Source organism: Mesocricetus auratus, unplaced genomic scaffold, assembly GCF_017639785.1.
Source record: "Mesocricetus auratus isolate SY011 unplaced genomic scaffold, BCM_Maur_2.0 Super-Scaffold_15014, whole genome shotgun sequence".
Taxonomy (NCBI): Eukaryota; Metazoa; Chordata; class Mammalia; order Rodentia; family Cricetidae; genus Mesocricetus; species Mesocricetus auratus.
Window position 1 is genome coordinate 8697971 of NW_024429186.1, and position 20616 is coordinate 8718586.

Consider the following 20616-nt stretch of genomic DNA (forward strand, 5'->3'; position numbering starts at 1 on the left):
AGGAATTTGTTCCCCCTGTTTTAAGTGTTCTGGATGTGCTCAGAGCTTTAAAGAATGATTTGCAAAGTTGTCTTCCATGGGAAGGAACATCACCTCCTTGGGAAGAACATTCCAGGAAGCTGTGCTTGTGGTGAGTCACTGTGTATTAATAGCAACACTGAAATCTGAACAAAGATTAGTAAGTTATTGCAGAGCCAAAAAGCTGAGCTGACTGTCGGTCAAGCGTTGGCTTGCATCACCTTCCCGTGAAAGCGCCGCAAAGCGGTGACACTTGACCAGTGGAAAGCCTAGGCCTGGAGGTGTCAGTGAAGGGACGCTGGCCAGCTGGAACCTGGCAAGTATGGCTCTGGCAGAAGGACTTGCCCTTCTCGCCCATTCCCTCTGCCTTGCTAAAATCCATTAGATTACATCCCTGAAGCCACTAAAGCCAGCCACCAAGGTCTGTTTCCTTATTTGTTCATTTCCGGCTGACGACCAAGGTCCAGCTATCAAAATACTGAAGTCCAGCAATCAAAAACCCCTTTAGAATCAGGCAGTGGTGGTGTACACTTTTAATCCCAGCACTCCAGGGGCAGAGGCAGGAGGATCTCTGTGAGTTCAAGACCAGCCTAGCCTACAGAAGGAGTACCAGAACAGCCAGGGCTATACAGAGAAACCCTGTCTTGAAAAACAAAACAACAAAACCCTTTGGTTCACCTAATTAATATGTCCAATCAGAATCTACCATGGAACCCTAGCCATTCTAACACAGACCTCCCCTTTTTCTCTTCTTAAAAATTACACCCCAGCACTCCCGGGAGGCAGAGGCAGGCGGATCTCTGTGAGTTTGAGGCCAGCCTGGACTACCAATCGAGTTCCAGGACAGCCTCCAAAGCCACAGAGAAACCCTGTCTCGAAAAACAAAACAAAACAAAAAAAATTACACCCCAAGGCCATTTGTTTCTGTTATTCTGCCTGAGTCCGAAAGCAGCCACTTTGACTTTTCTTCTCTGCTTGGTAATGGATCTCTCCTGGCTGGAGAGATGGCTCAGTGAATAAGAGCACTGACTTCTTTTCCAGAGGACCTGGGTTCAGTTCCCAGAACCCCATCTGTCTATAATGGATCTGATGGCCTCTTTTGATTTGCAGGCCTACATGCAAATACAGCACTCATACATACAAAAATCTTTTTTTTCTCGAGGCAGGGTTTCTCTGTGTAGCTTTGTAGACCAGGCTGACCTCGAACTTACAGAGACCCACCTGCCTCTGCCTCCTGAGTGCTGGAATTAAAGGCATGAGCCACCACTGTCTGGCAATAAATCTTAAAAAAATAAGAGATCCCTCTGTGAAAACAGCTGTTTGGGTGTGGTTTGTGCCTCCAGAGTCTGGGAGAACCCCTGGTGTGTGGGTCTCCTTCAGTTGAAGCATTTGTTTAAGATTTAATTTTTTGTTTTGTTTTGTTTTTTTGAGACAGGGTTTTTCTGTGACTTTGGATGCTGTCCTAGAACTAATTCTTGTAGACTAGGCTGGTCTCGAACTCTCAGAGATCCACCTGCCTCTGCCTCCCAAGTGCTGGGATTAAAGGCGTGTGCCACCAACGCCCGGTGATGCTTTGTTTTTAAGACAGCATCTGCTATGTAGCCCTGACCGGCCTTACCATCACTATGTAACCCAGTTAACCTAAAACTCACAGTGATGATATCCTCCTGCCTCAACCTCCAAGTGCTGGGATTACAAGCCTGCTACCAAACCAGGCAGAAAATGCACTTTATTTTTCACCTAAATAACTGTGTGTGTGTGTGTGTGTGTGTGTACATGTGTCATGTGTGGAGGTCAGAGGACAACTTTCAGGAGTCCATTCTCTTCTGTCAAGTGGGTTCCAGAAATCAAGCTTTTGGCCAGGTTGTCAGGCTTGGCAGCAAGCTATCTCATGAGCTCTAGAAGAACATTTAAGTTGAAGTCTGATGGCTGGGCTTAATGGAGGTGCACCTTTAATCCCAACATTCAGGAGCCAGAGTCAGGCAGATCTCTGTGAGTTTGAGACCAGCCTGATCTACATAATGAGTTCCAGGTCAGCCAGGCAGGTCTACAAAGACCCTGTGAAAAATGAACAGAAAGCACCACAATTAGATAAAATGACCTGTCTGACAATGCAGGTATACTCTGTCCTTCTGAAGGGGTGACCCTTCATCCTGGGCATCAGTGGCCCAGCTGGGAAGTTACAGCGCTTCCCCTGAGTGAGAACCGGCTTGAACTAGAGAAATGTTGCCTGCTTGATCACAGGAGAAACATATAGAAATGTTCTGTGTGGTTGCATGGAAAGGTCAAACATGCCCAGCTGTCCCGAAACTGACAAGCCCGGTCATTGCAGCTGATAGGAAACAAAGACAACAGAGCAGCCCTGAGCAGCACTGGAGAGGCATCCAGACAGCGTTTGGTCCTTCTCTTTTAACACTTGGGAGACCGAGGCAAGAGGATCTTGAGTTTGAGGCCAGTCTGGGTACAGTGAGATCCTGTCTCAAAGTAAAGCAGAATACAGTTGGGCAAGATCACAAGAATGGAAGGTTTGGAGCTGTCACTGCACTGGTAGACTGTTTACCTAGTGTGCAGAGCCCTCTGTGGGTCCCTGCACTGCTGGAACACCGTCCAAGAATGGAGTCACGGGGGTGGGGGGGGTTCTGGGTGCCTGTGTTCTGTTTCTTCAGAACCCTGAATTGTTCTTGGACTGTGCCTCGTGCGCCTCCCAGGCGTAGCAGACGGACGTGAGTTCACTTCCAATTATTCGTTACAGCTGGCTGTTGTTATTTGCTCCTGTGCCTCTATGGAAAAGCGTGTTTCTGCCACGCACAGCCCGTGCTTGTGATTATGTGCAGCTTGAACTCAGGATTTCACTCGGGTGACCTGTCTTAACACTCAGTAAATTGCCTGATGCCTTGTTGGGATTCTGTCCATGAGTGCAACCGCTATGTCTTGTGCAGAAGACTACATCACAGCACTCTCCCCACCCGCCAGCTCTTATGCTCTTCCTGCCCCCTCTCCCGTATTCCCTGGCCTGGGGGTGTTGATAGAGATGCCCTACGTAGGGCAGAAGATCAGAGAAGCAAAGCAGCCAGCCACTAGAGAGTTCTCACCTCCACCAATGCTCAGACAGGAAGTGCGATCCTTAGACTGCACTGAGCTCCTCCTGTCTCCTCCTGCCTTATATTCCTCCCTAGTGCTGGGATTAGAGGTATGGGATCCCAAGTGCTGACATCACCTTTGGTGAGCTCTGTTTTTCTTTTAGACCGGATCAAGTTCATGTAGCTCAGGGTGGCTTTGAACTCACAGAGACCTGTCTGTCTGTCTCCCAAGTGCGGGGATTAAAGGTGTGTCAGAGGAAATAGAAGGGAGAATCTGGGATGGCTAAAATCAAGATAGGCTGAATACACAGATGAAGTTGTCAAAGAACAGAAAAAAGCAGAAATATAAGGCAGCCAAGTGTGTCACTCAGTGGTGACTTGAAGCTCGTGCTTGACCTATGCAAGGTGCTGGCGGGGTCTCTAGCATGAAAAGCATAAAGGATGCGGCTGGTTAAGCCACTAGGAACACTTCCTGCTCTTGCAGGTGACACGGGTTCAGTTGCCGGCATCCACATGGTGGCTCACAACCCTCTAACTCTAGTCAAAGAGACTTTTTTTTTGTTTCTCTAGACAGGGTTTCTCTGTGGCGTTGGAGCCTGTCCTGGAACTCACTCTGTAGACCAGGCTGGTCTTGAACTCACAAAGATCCACCTGCCTCCCGAGTGCTGGGATTAAAAGGCATGCACCACCACTGCCCGGCTTGCAGAGACTCTTGACACCCTCTTCTGGCATCAGTGGCACGGTGGTATGCAGAGACATGGGAAAACATCATACACATAAAATTTAAAATAATAATCCTTTAAAAAGTAAGAAAAAGGACACGCAGAGTACCCAAAACCAATTGCAGCCTACAAGTGCATTGGCCGTAGCTTGAGGGGTGCTGGACCGCAACTAGTCCAGTGAGCAAGGTGGGCTCACCAGATGGGTGTCATTGGCTGCCTGTGCTCCGGTTTCTTGCCAGTTCCTCAGGGGACCTTTTATGTCCCTTAATAGTCCACTCTATTTTGTTTTTCTGAGACAGGGTTTCTCTGTGTAATAGTCCTGGCTCTCCTAGAACTCGCTCTGTAGACCAAGCTGGCCTTGAACTCACAGAGATCCGCCTGCCTCTGCCTGCTGACTGTGGGATTAAAGGTGTGCGCCACCACGACCCAGCAGTAGCCCACTCTTAACTTCATTAGGTGTTGTGGAAACAGTGTCTCATGGAGCTCAGGGTGGCGCTGAACTCACTAAGAAGCCAAGAATGATATTTACCTCCTGATCCTCCTGCCTCTGCCTCTTGGGCTCTGGGATTAAAAGTGCCAGTCACCATGGCTTCCTCAATTCTTTAGGTACTCCTCCCCCGCCTCAGGGCCCCCTTTGGGCCCCACATATGCCTGATTTCACCTGTGTGACTTTTCACTTGTGTGTCTGAAAGGCGCTCAAGGGCTGCCTTATTCCACCTTTCCCTCAACCCTCCATCCTCCTCACGTTTGCTCAGCCAGAGTACGGGGACCACCTGTAAAATCACAGGTGAGCAAGGGATGCTCAGCCAGAGTACGGGGACCACCCAGAAAATCACAGGTGAGCAAGGGATGCTCAGCCAGAGTACGGGGACCACCCAGAAAATCACAGGTGAGCAAGGGATGCTCAGCCAGAGTACGGGGACCACCCAGAAAATCACAGGTGAGCAAGGGATGCTCAGCCAGAGTACGGGGACCACCCAGAAAATCACAGGTGAGCAAGGGATTGCTCATTGTCTGCCCTGGGACTTCAAGGTGGCTCCAAAATCGGGATTCAAAGTCCCCAGGCCAGCTTGGGGATGACAATGCAGGAGCCACGTAGTGGCATGCATGCAGCTTGTACACAGACTGCAAAGGGGCAGCTCAGTGTCCCACGGAAGAGTTGTGGGTGACTGGGAGGGAGGTGGCCAGGTGACCTGGCTGTGAGAGGGGCCGTGGTGGCAGTGTGGGACAACATCATAAGCTGGAGAAAGATGTCCTCACACAGGACAATTCCCCCAAGGCCTCTCTGGGGGCTGCAGGGAAGGCTCAGGGGTTAGAGCACTGCCTGCTCTTCCAGAGGACCTGGGTTCAATTCCCAGCACCCACATGGCGGCTCAGACCTGTCTGTAACTCCAGTTTCAGGGGGATCCAACAGCCATGCACATTAAGAAACAAAAACACACAAAGGCCTCTGCGGTCTTAAATGCGGCCTAGGGGAGTGGCTTGAACCCAAGGAAGGGAAGGCTTAGAGGAGCCTGTGGCTATGGGTCAGGCCTGTCCGCAAGGGTGACTGGGCCTGCACATGAGCTCGGGGCAGGCAGACAGCAGGACGGAGAGCTAAGGGAAGGGCGGGGGGGGGGGGGGCTGGGATTTAGGGCCTGGGGTCCTGGGTTGACCCAGGAACATGCACTTTGGGTTGCCATGGAGATACCTGTGACCTCACAGGCCTGAAGTGCAGGACACCTGCCTCCCCTCCTGACTCATGGGTGACCACTTGGGGACCAAAATGAACATCCCATCCAGGAGGTAAGTCTAGAACCACTGTCGCGTGTCCTTCAAGCCAGAAGCTTGAAGCTAGGGGGTTGCTTTAAATAAACATCAGCCCCAGGGCCACACTGGCTGCCAGCCAGGTTCACAGAGGCCTGACTTAGTGGCCCTGGCCCAGCTACCGACAGTCCAGTCTTGTCTATAGCCGGCTAAGTCTGGCCTGACTTTCCTGGGAACAGAGTAAGTGTGGTCCAGACTGGATCTCTGGACAGATGTGGTCACACATGCTCCACCAGGTATGCGGCCACCGACTGTCCCCACAGGGCACTTGGGAAGGGCCGAGTAGGATGGGTGTGAGTGGTGGTAAGGGGAGGCGCTGCCTGATTCCACATGGGGGTTGTCCTTTGAGAATGAATGCATGACCTCTCAGGGTAGGGGACCCTGCCCTCCTGCCTTTTCTAGAAGCTTAGTCTTTCCAGGAGACCTTGCTGTGAGTGGATAGATTGGGGTGGGGGGAGGCGTCCCTTCATTTGCCCTGGGCATGAAGAGTGGGGTTTGGGGGCTGGAGAGGTGGCTCAGAGGTTAAGAATACAGACTGCTCATCCAGGGGTCCTGGGTTCAATTCCCAGGACCCACATAGTGGCTCACAACCATCTGTAATTCAAACTGGTGCTCTCCAGAGCGGGGTCTGGGAAAGTGCCAGGAGATGCCCGGGGTTGCACTACTCCACTGTCAGAGAGCAGGGACCCTCTGCTCAGAGCTGAGCACCCTCCTCCACCCTTTGAACCCATTGTGGAATTCTGGGGCATCTTGGAATTAACATGCCAGATTAGCATCTACATCCAAAGCCATGGTGGGGGAGCAGGAGGGGCATCTTAAATAAAACATTATTTTACCCGAGGAATTTCCTCTAGACAAAACTGACTTAGGATGAGAACTAAAACGCTGGTTTCAGCTTCACCGGACAGGCCCTTGCCTGAAACGTCCCTTCTGGTTCGAGCTTCGTGATCCCATGGGTACTGCTAAACTCAGGCTCCCTGGAAGCCTTCTCCCCAAAGGGAAGGTTCCTGAGTGGCCTCCAGGGGTGTTGTAGCTTTAGAGATTGACAACATTGCCTTGGCCTGCAAGTTTGCCCTCCCCTCCCTCCTCTCAACTGTGCCCCTTACTCCCAACCCTGTGCTTCAGAGTGAACCTGAGCTAGGCCGCCGCTCCACCACTGAGGTACACCCCGAGCCTGGTTTTGACATTTTATCAGGGGCAGGAAATTGCAAACTAGGAAGTGTAAGTATTCCTTTCAGTTCATGTTAGAATGGTCAGGGGGCTGTCAAGGCGGCTCAGCCAGTACAGGCGCTTGCTGCCAGGACTAACAGGCTGAGCTCATGCCCTAAGCCTGCATGAAAAGACAGAACAGGCTCCTGGGCGTGGTCCTCTGACCTACACAGGATTGCCGCGGTGCAATCTCACATACGGGCAAAGTGTCTGCTCAGGCTAGGACTGTGGCTCAGTGGTAGTCACTTGCCTAGCAACTCAAAACTCTGGTTGTAACTCCTACAAGGCAAAAAGAAAAGCAAGCATGGCCGGGCGTTGGTGGTGCACGCCTTTAATCCCAGTACTCGGGAGGCAGAGGCAGGCGGATCTCTGTGAGTTCGAGACCAGCCTGGTCTACCGAGCGAGTTCCAGGACAGCCTCCAAAGCCACAGGGAAGCCCTGTCTCGAAAAACCAAAAAAAAAAAAAAAAAAAGCAAGCATGAAGTTATTTGATCAAAATAGTCCCTAGTAGAGAATGGATATCAACCTTGAAAAATTCAGTGATGGAGAAAAGACAGCCTTCTGTGGTGGTGCACAGCACACAGAGGGACCTCGCTTGAGGGTCCTACCAGGTGAGGCTCAGGGCAGGGTATTATCTGTGTTTATTTGCTGTCTCCTGACTGCTCTGAGAGGTATATTTTCCAAACATGGATCCCAGCTGGGGACTTGGAGTTGATTTGGCTGTCCCCAGACGGCATCTACAGCAGGAGCTGTTCTTGTTAGGGGTGTGTGTATGTGCTTGTGTGTGTGTACATGTGTGTATGTGCTCCTGTGTGTGTGTAAAATGTGGGCTTCCTGCTCTCCTTGGATCCTGCTCCAAGGAGTCGTGTGTGGTTTTAGGTTCACACAGGGGAGCGTCCTGAGATAGGGCATACCAGGTCAGTAGTGCCAGGAGAACCCATCTCAGATTGGCAAGCTAATCCTCTTAACACCGGACAGAGGGGGAGGTGATTCGGGAGTCTCAGAGCACAGGGTAGCTAGGACAAGAGGTTCCAAGCGCTCGCCTGGTAACTGAGTCTCTTACTGAGAACTCTTGCAGGGACTGAGCCCGGGTTCTCAGGCACGTGGGCAGGCACCCACCACTGAGCTGTGATGCCAGGTCCCAGGTGGCACCCTTAGGCTGATTCCACCGTTGTTTTGTTTTTTTAAGATTTTTGTCTGGCCTCAAACTTCAGATCCTCCTGCCTCAGCCTCAGGTGCCAGAAATGCAGCCAGTGCTACCACACCTGGCTAGATTTTTTGTTTTTGTTTTGTTTTTCAAAACAGGGTTTCTCTGTGTAGCTTTGTAGACCGGGCTGGCCTCAAACTCAGAGATCTGCCCACCTCTGCCTCCCAAGTGCTGGGATTAAAGGTGGCAGGCACCACCTTCCCAGCTCCATATTGTTTTCTTTTCCTTCTTTCTTTCTTTCTTTCTTTTTTTTTTTTTTTTTACAAGACAGGGTTTCTCTGTATTGTTTTGGAGGCTGTAGGACCAGCCCGGGCTCGAACTCACAAAAATCTGCCTGCCTCTGCCTCTGGAGTGCTGGGATTAAAGGCATGCGCCAGCAACGCCCAGCTTTTTTTTTTTGGTCATATTGTTTTCTTGTGTCCCTACAGACAGAGCATGTATCCCACCAGCAACTTTAACAGCCATTCTTGACGAGGGGGTATTTTATATATATATATATATATATATGTATGTATATATATATAATGTATTATACACATCACATAATGATTGTGTGTGCATACACATGTAGGTTGACGGACAACTTTGTGGAGTTCCCTCCCCTTCATCATGGGTTCCTGTGATCGAACTGGGGATCTTCCCGATGAACCACACTGTCTGCTGGACTGGGACACCGAATTTGCTGTAGTTTTGATTTGTATCCCGCTGCTAATGATACTGAGAAATTTTTCATGTATTTGTTGGTTACATGTGTTTCTCTGTCTTTCCCCTACATTTACAAATATTCTTTCAGTGGATAAGAGCTCCGACTGCTTTTCCAGAGGACCCGGGGAACAGTGGCCAGCACCCACGCCATACTTCACTGTCACTCCAGGTCCAGGCTATCCGACTCCCTCGCACAGACATACATGCAGGCAAAACACCAGGGCGCATAAAGAGAAATTTTTTTTCTGAGACAGGGTTTCTCTGTGTAACAGTATTGGCTGTCCTAGAACTCGCTCTGTAGACCAGGCTGACCTCAAACTCACAGAGGTCCACCTACCTTTGCCCCCTCAAGTACTGGGATTAAAGGCGTGTGCCACCACCACCGCCTGGCCCCAACATCATTGAAAGACTCTGTTTTCCTCTGGTCACTTTGGGAGTTTCAGGCCTCCCATCCATGGGAGGGTGGGGCGTGGTTGGGTATGAATCCTTGGAGGGTTCTGAGAAGGTTACCTTGGTTTACCAAGTCTTTGGCCGGCCTGGAACTCACAGAGATTCACTGTCTTTTCCTCCCGAGTGCTGGCGGCAGAGAGTACCACCACACTGGACTTGGGTGGATGTTGTTACTCATTTTGAGCCATGATGGTTTTTGTTCTTCAGTTGATTTCATCATGCATGTTGCTTGTATGTGTGGGAGAATGTGTGTGTGTGAGCGTGTGCACATGCTGAGCCCCCCCCTTGTTTTCTTCCCAGTCCTTTTTTTTTTTTTTTTTTTTATGAGACAGGGTTTCTCTGTATTGTTTCGGAGGCTATCGGTCCAGCCCAGCCTCGAACTCACAGAGATCCGCCTGCCTCTGCCTCCCGAGTGCTGGGATTAAAGGCGTGCGCCACCACCGCCCGGCTTGCAGCCAGTGTTCTTAACCACTGAACCATCTCTCCAGCCCCTGTGAGTGCATAGATTTTTTAAAACTTGGTTGCAAGGTCCAACAAAAAAGCTTACCTTCTGAAGGCAAGACTTTTTTTTTTTTTTTTTTTTTTGGTTTTTCAAGACAGGGTTTCTCTGTGGCTTTGGAGGCTGTCCTGGAACTCACTTTGTAGACCAGGCTGGCCTCGAACTCACAGAGATCCGCCTGCCTCTGCCTCCCAAGTGCTGGGATTAAAGGCATGCGCCACCACCGCCCTGCGGCAAGACGTATTTTTTAATGAAGCTATTACAGATGGGTGGCGGTGGCCCACACTTTGAATCTCAGCACTCAGGAGGCAGAGGCAGCTGGATCTCTGAGCTTGAGGCCAGCCTGGTCATCTCTGGCCCTCAGCCGGTGCCACTTTTCTCAGCCTCAGTTTCTCCAGCTGTAAGCTGGGTGTCCTTTCCTCACCTAAGCTCTGCCGGTGTCAGAACAGCAAGCCTTAGTGTTTCACTCTGTAGAACAGGCTGGCCTTCAACACAGACATCCTCCTGCCTCTGCTTCTGCCTCCTGTGTGTTGGGATTGAAGGTGCACCACCACGCCTGACTGATACGTGTAGTTGTAAAATCCAAGGCATAGAAAGAAAGGTTGGGGGGCTGGAGAGATGGCTCAGAGGTTAAGAGCACTGACTGCTCTTCCAGAGGTCCTGAGTTCAATTCCCAGCAACTACATGGTGGCTCACAACCATCTACAATTCAATCTGGTGCCCTCTCCTGGCTGAACACTGTATGTGTAATAAATAAATAAATCTTAAAAAAAAAAAAAAGAAAGAAAGGTTGGTTGTTGCTTGCCTGATTTCCTTTGAGACAGGGTCTCTTTGTGAAGTCCTGGAACTCTCTGTGTAGACCAGGCTGACCTCAAACTCACAGAGATCCACCTGCCTCTGCCTCTGAGTGCTGGGATCAAAGGTGTGCGCCACCAGGCCTGGCTTTATGTGTATGAGTATTTGCCTGTAGGTATGTGTACACCATGTGTGTACAGTGCCTTTGGAGGCCTGAAGAGGGCGTTGGGGCCCTTGGAACTGAAGTTGCAGCTGTGAGTCACCATGTGAGTGCCTGGAATCCAACCTGCGGCCCGTGGCGGTCCAGCTGAGCCGTTTTCTCATATTTGTAGGCTGTTTAGTCAAGGGTCTTTTGCGCATGCGTTCCCTTCATTTATCTGTTGTGTGTGTACCATGGTGCATGTGTGGAGTTGAAAGCCCCACAAATGAAGACACCAGGCAGCTTGTGGTGCACAGACATACATGTCCCCAAAACGTCCTTATACATAGAGCAGTAAGAGTCACAGTCGTGAGCCATCATGAGGGTGCTGGGAACGGAACCTGGGGATCAGCCCCTGCTCCCAACCTCTGAGCTCTTCTCTTGCCCTCCTCTCTCTGTCTCTCTGTCTCTCTGTCTCTCTCTCCCTCTCTCTCCCCCCTCCCTTCCTCCTTTTCTTCCTTTTTTGGCATTTATCTCTAGTATTTTCTAAGTGTGTGCACGCTTACGTATACACGTGTGCAGACGCTGGAGGAAGACAGGTATCTGGTACCCAGGTGGCTGTGGGTGCTGGGAACAGGACTCAGGTCCAATAGAAGAGCAGTGAATGATCTTCACCTCCCAGGCACCTCCAGCCCCTTCCTTCTCTCTCTCCCTTTTTTTTGTTTTATGGAGAGAGGGTGTCATAGCCCAGGTTGCCCTCAACTCCCTTTGTAGTCAAGAATGGTCTTGATCTCTTGAGCCTCACGCCCCTACCCCCAGTGCTGGGCTTAGAGGCAGGTGTGAGTGAACGCCACCATGCTAGGCTCTAGTTATCTTCTCTGCTGGGCTTTCCTAGCCTTTAAGACGCCATGAACTCTGTGTGTTCATAAGGGTGTAGCAGGGCCAGTTATTTTTTTGATGATGATTTTATTTACATATTATGTATACAGTGTTCTGACAGCACGTATGCCTGCAGGCCAGAAGAGGGCAGCAGATCTCATTACAAATGGTTGTGAGCTATCAAGTGGTGCTGGGAATTGAACTCAGGACCCCTGGAAGACTAGCTGGTGTTCTTAACTACTGATCCAACTCTTCAGCCCCAGAGCTAGGTTTTGCTTGCTTTATAGGCCTCAGAGCTGGGTTCCCAGGAGCCCAGTCTGGGAGATTGGGGATTTATTACTGACAGGTGTACAGCGTGATGCATGTGCGTTTGTGACGGAGTCTCTTTCCAACAGGGTCTAGCAGATGCTCCCACGATTCTGGAGAAGTCCAATGACATGAAACTTCAGGGAGGTTTGTAGTCTAGTTTTCTTTATATTCTATTTAAAAACTATGTATTTTATGTCTGAGAAGTTTACTTGAATTTATGTCTGTGCACCAGAAGGGGGCACAAGATTAGTTGGGTGCTGGGAGCTGAAACCGGGTTCTCTGAAAGAGCAGGTGCTCATAAAAAATGATAATAAAAAAAAGAGCAGGTGCTCTGCAGCCCCGTTTTTTTTAGCACTTTCGCCATTTATTTTATTTTTAAACTATAGAGAGGGTCTCGTGTATCCAGGATGGCTCCTTTCTCTGTGGAGTGCATGGTCTCTTGTGCTCTCCTGACCCCCACCTCTTTTCACCCACAGTTCAGCGCTAGGCAAGTGTTCTACCATTGTATGTATGCACCCACAACCATAGGTTTTTGTGTTTTTGACGAAGGAGCTCATGTAGCCCAGGCTGGCTTCTTGTAATATAGTCAAGGATGACCTTGGACTTCTGATCCTCCTCCCTCCACGTTCTGAATGCTGGGTGTTCTTTTCTTTTTTTTGAGACAGGGTTTCTCTGTGTAACAGCTCTGGCTGGCCTGTAACTCACTATGTAAAGCAGGCTGACCTCAAGTTCAGAGATCCACCTGCCTGCCTCCCGAGTGCTGGGATTAAAGGCGTGTACCACCACCGCCCAGCTGAGTGCTGGGTCTTCAAACTTGTGTCACCACTCCAGTTTTATAGGTGTTGGGGACTGAGTCCAGGGTCTCATACATGCTAAGTAAGCACCACGTAAGACTGAGTTATACCCACAGCCCTTGCTTTGTTTTTCTGATGTAGGGTCTTTCTATGCATTCCAAGCTGGCCTTGAACTTCTGTGTAGCCCAGGCTGGCGTTGAACTCATGTTTCTCCTGCCTCAGTAGCCTCATATTCCCAGAGAATCAAGAGCAGGCTGGGTGACAGGGTAGGACTGCTTCAGAAACAAAGCTTCCTTCCTGTCCTCTGTAGAACCTCTGACCAGGCTCTCTCTAACTTGGTATTTTTAGTCAAGTGAAGTCGTGTGCCTGGCCTTGAGTGATGGCCAGCCTGAGGCCCAGCCGACCCACCTGCATCCGGGCAGCATTCAGTGCGGCTGGCTTCCGGAAGTGGCAGAGACAGGCTCGCCAGCGCCTTCAGGTGCCCTCCTGTTGGGGCGGGGCGAGGGGTGGGATGGGAATGCCACCGCTGCAAGTTTTGGATCTCTTCCTCCCTTTCCAGAACCAAAGGTATTCATATTCCAGTGTTCTTTGATTAAGTTTTGGATCCCTTCCTCCCTTCCCAGAACTTAAAGTATTCATATTCCAGTGTTCTTTGATTAAGTTTTGGATCCCTTCCTCCCTTTCCAGAACTAAAAGTATTCATATTCCCGTGTTCTTTGATTAAGGAAACGAAAGCTGCCTTGCTCCGTGGCCTGGGGACTAGCTGGAAAGTGCCAGCCTACCGAAGGCCAGGCTCCTGGGTTAGCGTATGTGGGGCCAGTGGAGAAAGTTCAGTGTTCTCCACCTCCTGGCTTTTGGGCCCCAAACCAGTATCAGAGCGTTGTATAGCCCACTGTGCCCGAGAAGGGCTCCCCTGCCTCTGCTGGGCTCTGGGAGGACTTTTGTCCTGGGTCCCCTCCTTACCAGGGTGACTGTGAGCATGTCCTGTGGTGTGAGCAGCGAGCACCCCAAGTGCCCTGTGTGTTAAGCTGCAGAATCGGCATCTAGCCCTTACTCACAGGTCAGCTCCAGAAGGAACCTCATGGACTTCGCCGAAGGCATCTGGAGAGAGGTATGTCTCAGACCTGGCCAAGGCCCCAGACTGAGCGAGTCCTCTAAAGCCAAGGTCAGCCTAGTGAGCGGGCTGTGAGGGTCAGAGTCCAAGCAGCCCTGCACATAGGCAGTCTGGTGGGATGTCTCACTACATAGCCCAGGCTGGACAACTCAGGACAGGCCTTTCTCTTGCCCCTTGAGTGCTGGGATGGCAGGCAGTGCCACCACAAGACAGGAACAAATGTTGACAAAATATGCCCACAGAGTGCATGAAAGGGCACACAGGAAGTTCTGATCCCACAGCAGAAGCTGGGGGACTGTCAAGCATCCTTTAAAGGATTAAGCACTTTGTCAATGGTGGCGCACACTTTTAATCCCAGCACTGGGGAGGCAGAGGCAGGCGGATCTCTGAGTTTTAGGACAGCCTGGTCTACATACATAGCTCTAGGTCAGTCAAGGTTACATAGTGAGATAATCTTTAATCTGGGGAGGTAGCTGAGTGTGTGTCTAGCATTCCTGAGGCTCTGGGTTAAATCACCACAAAGAACCCTCGGTGGGGAGGTGAAGGCTGGAGGATCAGAAGTTCAGGCCCATCTGGCTACAAAAAAAAGTTTAGATGCAAAGTAAATCATATAAATTAGCCATTTGCCGTCACAGGGATGGAGATGTTTTTTATTTTTTCAACTGTATTACACACTAGCCTGCGACCGGGACTATCCACAGGCTCAGACTCTTCAATTCTGTGGTGACGGGAACTGAGTCTCGGGCCTGTGCACACAGCCAAACCCTCAGAAAGCTTTCGTCATCAGTTTTTAGATCCTTATGATGGTGACTCAGAAGATACCCCAGGCCATCCCAGCTACCGCAACTACCGCCAGCGTGCCCACCGCCTCCTGGGCGACAGGAACCGCCATGCACCTTCCTACACACTGCGGTTCAAGATTGCTGAGGAGGCCAGTGTGGAAGACTCGCTGCCGCCAAAGGCTCCAGATCTCATGAAAGCTTCTGGCTGGGCCCCCATAGCCCTGGAAGTCAATGACGTCGACATGCAGCCTGAGGGTGAACTAAAGGCACTCAGCCCCCAGGAGGTCAACGGGTGGCCTGCCAGGCTGTCTCCATCACTAGAGGACTGGAGGGTGACGAGGGCTGCCAGCCCCCTCATTCCTGTGGAGACCCCAGAGATGAGCAGGCACCTGCCAGGCAGAGCGAGAGCAACTCGGTCGCCTCCCAGACTCGGGAGCGAGAGAGACAAGGGACCCAGGCTGTCACTTTCTAAGAGGAAGCTGGAGCTTTTACTTTCGGAGCCTGAGCGGACTAAGAGAAAGAAGAAGTATGCAGCCCAGGACAGGGGCATGTGGGTTAGCACAGGACAGGGGCCCTGGTTAGCACAGGACAGGGGCATGTGGGTTAGCACAGGACAGGGGCTCTGGTTAGCACAGGACAGGGGCCCTGGGTTAGCAAAGGACAGGGGCCCTGGTTAGCACAGGACAGGGGCCCTGGGTTAGGGGCAGGTGGGCTATCACAGGACAGGGACCCTGGGTTAGCACAGGACAGGGCAGTGGGCCCAGCACAGAGCCAGGGACTCACTCCCAACTAATAGTAAATAGGTCCCTACCATCTGGCTTAAAAATGGGTGTGCAGGGCTGGGAGAGAGCTCAGAGGGCCAGGGGCTTGCTGCCAAGCCTGATGACCAGAGTTCAATCCCTAGCACCCACATGGTGGAAAGAGAAAACCATCTCCACAAAATTTTCTCTGACCACCACACAGGAACACACAGCAGCATGTGCTTAGGCACATGTGTGTGTACACACACACTAATGCAAAACATTTTAAAAACAGGCTGCAATTCAGGGGTGGTTCCAGTGGCTGTCACTGGGCCTCCTAGACCCCAGGATCTTGTTATACATCCCCAGCAACCTTCCTGCCTGAGTCTCCCAGGTGCTGATCTGAGGCGGGGGCGGGCCAGATTCCGGTCCTAGCGTGTTCAGAAGTCTGTCTGCGCATGCTCATCAAGCCCTCCGTGTCACCGGAAGCAGGGTTTCTTGGTCACTTTGCTCAGCCTGCCAGAGCGTGGGCCCGCCCTGGGTGGCATGTCCCCGCTGTGGGTGGCGTGTCCCCGTTCTACCCTTGCCAGCTTTTCACTGCTGTCATCTTCTTTGTGGTAGGTGATGAGCGCTCAACGCCATCTGATGCGGCCACCCGAGGTCCAGGCTCCACCTCCTCTCCAATCTAGTGTCACCCCCGTGGCACAGGACAAGCACAAGGTTCCCAAGTGCAAATAAAAGAGGTGCCATAAGGCGGTGCCCGCTCTGGGAAGGGCAAGGCCCACCTTGGGGCGCTGTCGGGGCCATCCCAGCACTTGCTGGGGTAGGGTCTTGCTTGGCAGTGCCCCGGCTGGCTCCACCAGGAAGGACAACAGGGCTGGTGGTGACTGTCTAGCGTGACTGACTCTTCTGATTGTAGGAGGGGCTGGATGGGCGGGGGTGCTCCCTGGGGAGGAGGTGCTTCCAGGACCACAAGTCCAGTTCTGGGGCTAGGCGAGCCCGGTGTTCCCAGCAGTCTCCCAGAGACCCAGGCAACATCCTAGGAGTATTTGGAGGCAGCAAGGAAAAGCACAGTCACTCCTGTGGGCTCTGCAGGACAGTCACCTGCACCTGTCCCCCAAGTGTTCCTCATGGACAGTGTTGGCTGCTTGTTTACAGTCCAGGCCTGGGTCACCTCCTCCTGTTCATGAGATTGCTCCCAGCGCTCTTGGGGGTTAGGACAGTGCCTCCCTCTCTGTGCTAAGGAGTTTCTACAGCTGTGACAACAGCCTCTGCCCACCAAGTGCCACTCATAGTCACCGTGGAGACGCTAAGGCCAGGTTAACCATCTCCTGTGAGGTGATGGCTCCTGTGAGGCCAAGGCCATTGTCACCGTGCCGGGTGGTATGGAAACGAAGTGGGTGTGTCTGTGAGGCGGAGAAGGCCCCCGGAGGGTGGGGGTGCCAGACAGCCACGCCTTAGTGTTTAGTCAAGAGGACAGCTGCTGCCCGGGTGAAGTGCAGCTCTCTGGCCTCGCCTGGCAGCTTCTGAATCTGTGACCACAGTGACAAAGGTGGGGTGGGCTGGGGTGCGGCGCAAGGATTCCTACACCACAAGAGCAACCACAAGAGGCAGGGTCCTGTCATGCTTAGTGTTTTATAACAAAACAAGCCATTCCATCAGCCCTCTGAACACACTGTCACCTTTCCCGTCCCTCTGTTCCCAACCACAGCACCTTCCATTTCTTCCAGCGCGAACCAACCACGTTCTTTCACAAGTCCATCAAACTTCCCAAACGTTTAAGGATGAATGAATGTTAAACATTGGATTTTACTATTCCAGAAAGAGAATCCAAGGAAAGTCTAGCTTTACTCAGTGCACAGAACTGCAACTCCTCGCTCATAGAAGCTGCGAGGGTCTTCCTTTGTAGCAATTTCAAAGTCCACGGTGAAGATCAGGTCTGCCCGAGTAAAGTTCAGGTAGACAGGCAAGGTCACCTGTGGGACAGACAGAGGGGGCTGCTGTGACTCACTCTGGAGACAGGAGGCTCCTGCAGGGGCCCAAGGCTGTGGTGGCCATTGCAGGCAGGCAGAGTCCCAGGCACAGCCCAGGCAGAGCCATGGAGCAGGGAGGACGGTACTCACCACGTTAGCCTTCTTCTCGGCATTGGTCTGCTTCACCCAGCGTAGCTGGGTCAGCGGGAGGATCGTGGAGATGGCGTTGGAGAGTGACAACTTGTTGTTGTTGCATGTGGCCCCTTGAAGTTTCAGACCTGTGAGGAGACATGGAGGCCAGGGCTGAAGCGGCTCCCAGCCCCCAGCCCTGTGTACTGGGCACCCACAGGCTCAGCGGGCTGCTCTCCTGGCCACTTGCACTAACTCATTTGGCAAAAGGCTTCAGAGAAGGGACATGCCAAATGGCTATCTGAGCACTCAGACTGTCACTCACCTGTGACCCCAAAGCTGCAGGCATCAAGGGTGGCACTCTGTGAGGCAGTGACATTGACTTCCAGGCAGAGTTCCTCCAGGGACCAGCTGTTGGCTTGCGCCACATACTGCCTGGTGGCGGTGATATAGGCCTCAGGCACAAACAGGCCACCCAGGCACACATGGATGTTCTGTGGAAACAACAGCCCCAGGGAAGGAGAGCAGGTCAGACACAGACCTGGGCTGTCCCCAGTGCCATCCTAAAGGGACAACTGGTGCTACCCGGACTCTGCAGGGTCAGGCTTGCCCACCTTTAGCTCCTTGGCTCCCCCGGACGCAGCTGCCTGTGAGATGTTCTGCAGCTGCTTGATCCGCTCACTGAAGTCTGACACCCACTGGATAACCGTCATGCCCGCAGGCACCGTGTAATGGGACCAGCTCCGAGGCAAGATCCCTGCAGCGAGGAATGGAGACCCAGGTGTTGGCATCAGCTCTGTTGACCCCCGGCAGCTGAGGTGGCTCAAGCTACCACACCTGCACACCACAGCCCTACTCCTGGCTGTACCTGGTCCCGTCCACACCCAGAAAGCCCAGGGCAGTTTGTCAGTGTGGGGTGCATGCTTGGAAGCCCACACTGCAGGCGCACACCGTGTCTTTGGACTGACACCTCTTGTCCTTGTCCCGCCTGTTCTGTGTCCCCTCACCGCATCACCCCTAAATCACAGAAACTGCACAGAACCAGGACCGTCCAGCGAGCCCCGGGGCGTTTCTAGGACCCCCCCTGATTGGGGCTGTCGGGTCCGTCCCCGTGGACGGCACGAGCGCAGAGCGGCACCTTTCACCAGCTCGTTGATGAGCGTGCGCAGGTAGTTGGTCTGCTTCTTCCTCCCTTCGCACACTTGGACTACGTCAGCAAGGTCCTGGCGCACATCTTGGAGTAACTTGGCTCCCATCTTCACTTCCCTCTCAAAGAACCGAAACAAAGGATCCTAAAGCCAAAGAGAAGAGGGCTGCAGACCAGGAAATCTGTCGACAGAAGCCAGCCAGCCTTAGGAGGGCTCAAGATCTACCTCGTGCCCCACAGGGTCACTAGAGTTGTGGTGTGGCCCCAGCCTTGCCACCAGCTCCCCATAGAATGACCTCTGCCTGGCTCTCAGATCACAGACGGCTCTAAAACAATTGAGCTGAGGTCATTGCTCTTGCTCAAGTTTGGGGGACAGCACACCGACTCCAGACAGCACGAAGGCTCCAGGCCAGCTACCTTGATGTTCTCCACAGTGCGCTTAAGTGGGCTCAGCGTCTGTGGGATGAGGTGCAGCCAGTTAGAGGCTGTGGTGTGCAGCGTCCTCATCCAGGCCGGCCGCCCGTCGGATGTGGAGTCCGCCCTGGTCTTCTTCTCAGTCTCGGCATAGGCCAGGTCGTCCTCGTCCTCCAGCATCTGCATCTTCAGCATCTTACTGATCATGTCCACACCTAGGCAGCCACGGCGGGAGGAAGACATCAACGTCAACACAACGGCAGCCTGCGGGCCGCTCTCTGTTCTACACTCGATCCACATCCCAGAAGAGGCAGACACAGAAGAAAACTGGCCCAAGTCAATCAAGGGCTATCCAGAGGACCAGTGGCCTGGGCGTGCCATGATGCTGTGGCCAACAGGAGCCATGCCCTCTATCTGCTGTGGGGATGTTTGAGGTGGCAGCTGGGATTCCTCTGAACTCTGCCCACACCAACCATGCCCATGTCCACCGAAGGCCTGTTCCTCCCCCATGGAGACTAAAGGCCAGACAGCTGAGCTTCCCTGCCTTCTGAACTGGGGAGGCTAAGAAGCCAAGCAAAGGCCTATCTATACACACTGGGGAGGCTGGACCCGCCCCGCCCTGCCCCCCAGGCTCAGGCACTCATTTTCAAACTACATGCATGGGACAGCTGCTCACTACCTACTCTCCAGGGACAACAGTCCCCACCTCACAAAGGGGGCTGGCTCCTCCCACAAGCACTTCTGACATGTAAGACACCTTGAAAATAAGCACGCTTCCAGACAGTGCTCTCTGCAGAAGGGCGAGGCAGCTGGGAACCATCCGTCCTGCCTCACCAGCCCTCGCCTCCTCTGCCTTCTCACAGAAATCATATTAGGTGAGCACCTCTCAAAACGGGCCACCTTACAAGGCTCTACACTGTTGCTACTCATCTGGGGAGTCTTGCTTTAGAATCGCTGACTGGATGGCACTCTGAATATATTTTCTTGGCTCTCTTCTGGCACAAGTAGTGCAGAGGAAAAGTGTGTGTGTGTGTGTGTGTGTGTGTGTGTGTGTGTGTGTGTGTGTGTGTGTGTGTGTGTGTGTGTGTGTGTGTGTGTGTTTTGAGACAGGGTTTCTCTGTGTAGCCCTGGCGTCCTAGAACTTTGTAGACCAGGCTGGCCTCGAACTCCGTGATCCACCTGTCTCTGCCTCCTGAGTGTTGTTATTAAACATGTGCACCACCGCCTGGTGAAAGTCTTATAAAGCTGGGCATGGTGACCCACGACCATGGGAAGCTGAGGCAGGGAGAGCAATGAGTTCCAGGCCAGCCTGAACTACGAGAAGGTCTCAAAATAAACCCCAAACAATAAAGGAAAAAGATGCTGTGGTGTGCAGTATAAAGGAAAAGAGCTGAGGAGCCTTCGGCTTGGATCTTATGATCACGTGTGTCCTTGGCTTGTCTGAGTACAGGCACAGGGCCAGTGTGTGGAAATCTGAGGACTGGGTTCTGGGGACAGAACTCTGGTGTCTATGTCTTGTGCAGCAATCACTGTTAACCACTGAGCCATCCCATCCGATGTTTTTAAAGAGCCTAGGTTAGCCTAGAACTCTTGACCTTGTTGCCTCTACTACATGGGTGCTAGGATCACAGGTATGGGCATGAAGCCTGGCTCTAAATGGTTGTTTTAGGACATGGGTGAAGGGGAGAGTCTGGGGCTCACTCAC

General features: G+C 52.3%; 2 protein-coding genes across 3 annotated transcripts in view; one reads left to right on the top strand and one right to left on the bottom strand.

Annotated features, from left to right (window-relative positions):
* Nucleotides 1-5503: 5503 nt before the first annotated feature.
* On the top strand, nucleotides 5504-16117 carry LOC101830052. Of its 2 annotated transcripts, none has more exons than XM_021226096.2 (6): nucleotides 5504-5605; nucleotides 11905-11962; nucleotides 12961-13090; nucleotides 13673-13723; nucleotides 14514-15034; nucleotides 15870-16117. In XM_021226096.2, the coding sequence occupies exons 3-6, from the start codon at nucleotides 12992-12994 to the stop codon at nucleotides 15871-15873; spliced, it is 675 nt and encodes a 224-aa protein (XP_021081755.2). In that variant the 5' UTR covers nucleotides 5504-5605; nucleotides 11905-11962; nucleotides 12961-12991; the 3' UTR covers nucleotides 15874-16117. The 2 variants fall into 2 exon arrangements, with proteins under 2 accessions (XP_021081755.2, XP_040598409.1); XM_040742475.1 differs by lacking the exon at nucleotides 5504-5605 and adding an exon at nucleotides 5640-5862.
* A 747-nt stretch (nucleotides 16118-16864) lies between these two features.
* The window catches only part of Dync1h1 (dynein cytoplasmic 1 heavy chain 1), a 62388-nt gene continuing 58636 nt past the window's right edge, over nucleotides 16865-20616 (bottom strand). The window contains exons 73-78 of the mRNA XM_040742474.1: nucleotides 18915-19126; nucleotides 18489-18642; nucleotides 17965-18107; nucleotides 17676-17844; nucleotides 17372-17499; nucleotides 16865-17224 (exon numbers count right to left, since the gene is read on the bottom strand). Coding sequence (XP_040598408.1) covers nucleotides 17096-17224; nucleotides 17372-17499; nucleotides 17676-17844; nucleotides 17965-18107; nucleotides 18489-18642; nucleotides 18915-19126 — 935 coding nt within the window. The 3' untranslated portion in view covers nucleotides 16865-17095. The remainder of the gene's footprint in view (nucleotides 17225-17371; nucleotides 17500-17675; nucleotides 17845-17964; nucleotides 18108-18488; nucleotides 18643-18914; nucleotides 19127-20616) is intronic.

Bases quoted from the DNA above. Each gene is read 5' to 3' on its own strand.
- LOC101830052 (XM_021226096.2), top strand. From the start codon at position 12,992: ATGGCCAGCCTGAGGCCCAGCCGACCCACCTGCATCCGGGCAGCATTC. The intron at 13,091-13,672 runs GTGCCCTCCTGT...CCTTACTCACAG, and splicing joins AGGCTCGCCAGCGCCTTCAG to GTCAGCTCCAGAAGGAACCT. The intron at 13,724-14,513 runs GTATGTCTCAGA...TTTCGTCATCAG, and splicing joins CCGAAGGCATCTGGAGAGAG to TTTTTAGATCCTTATGATGG.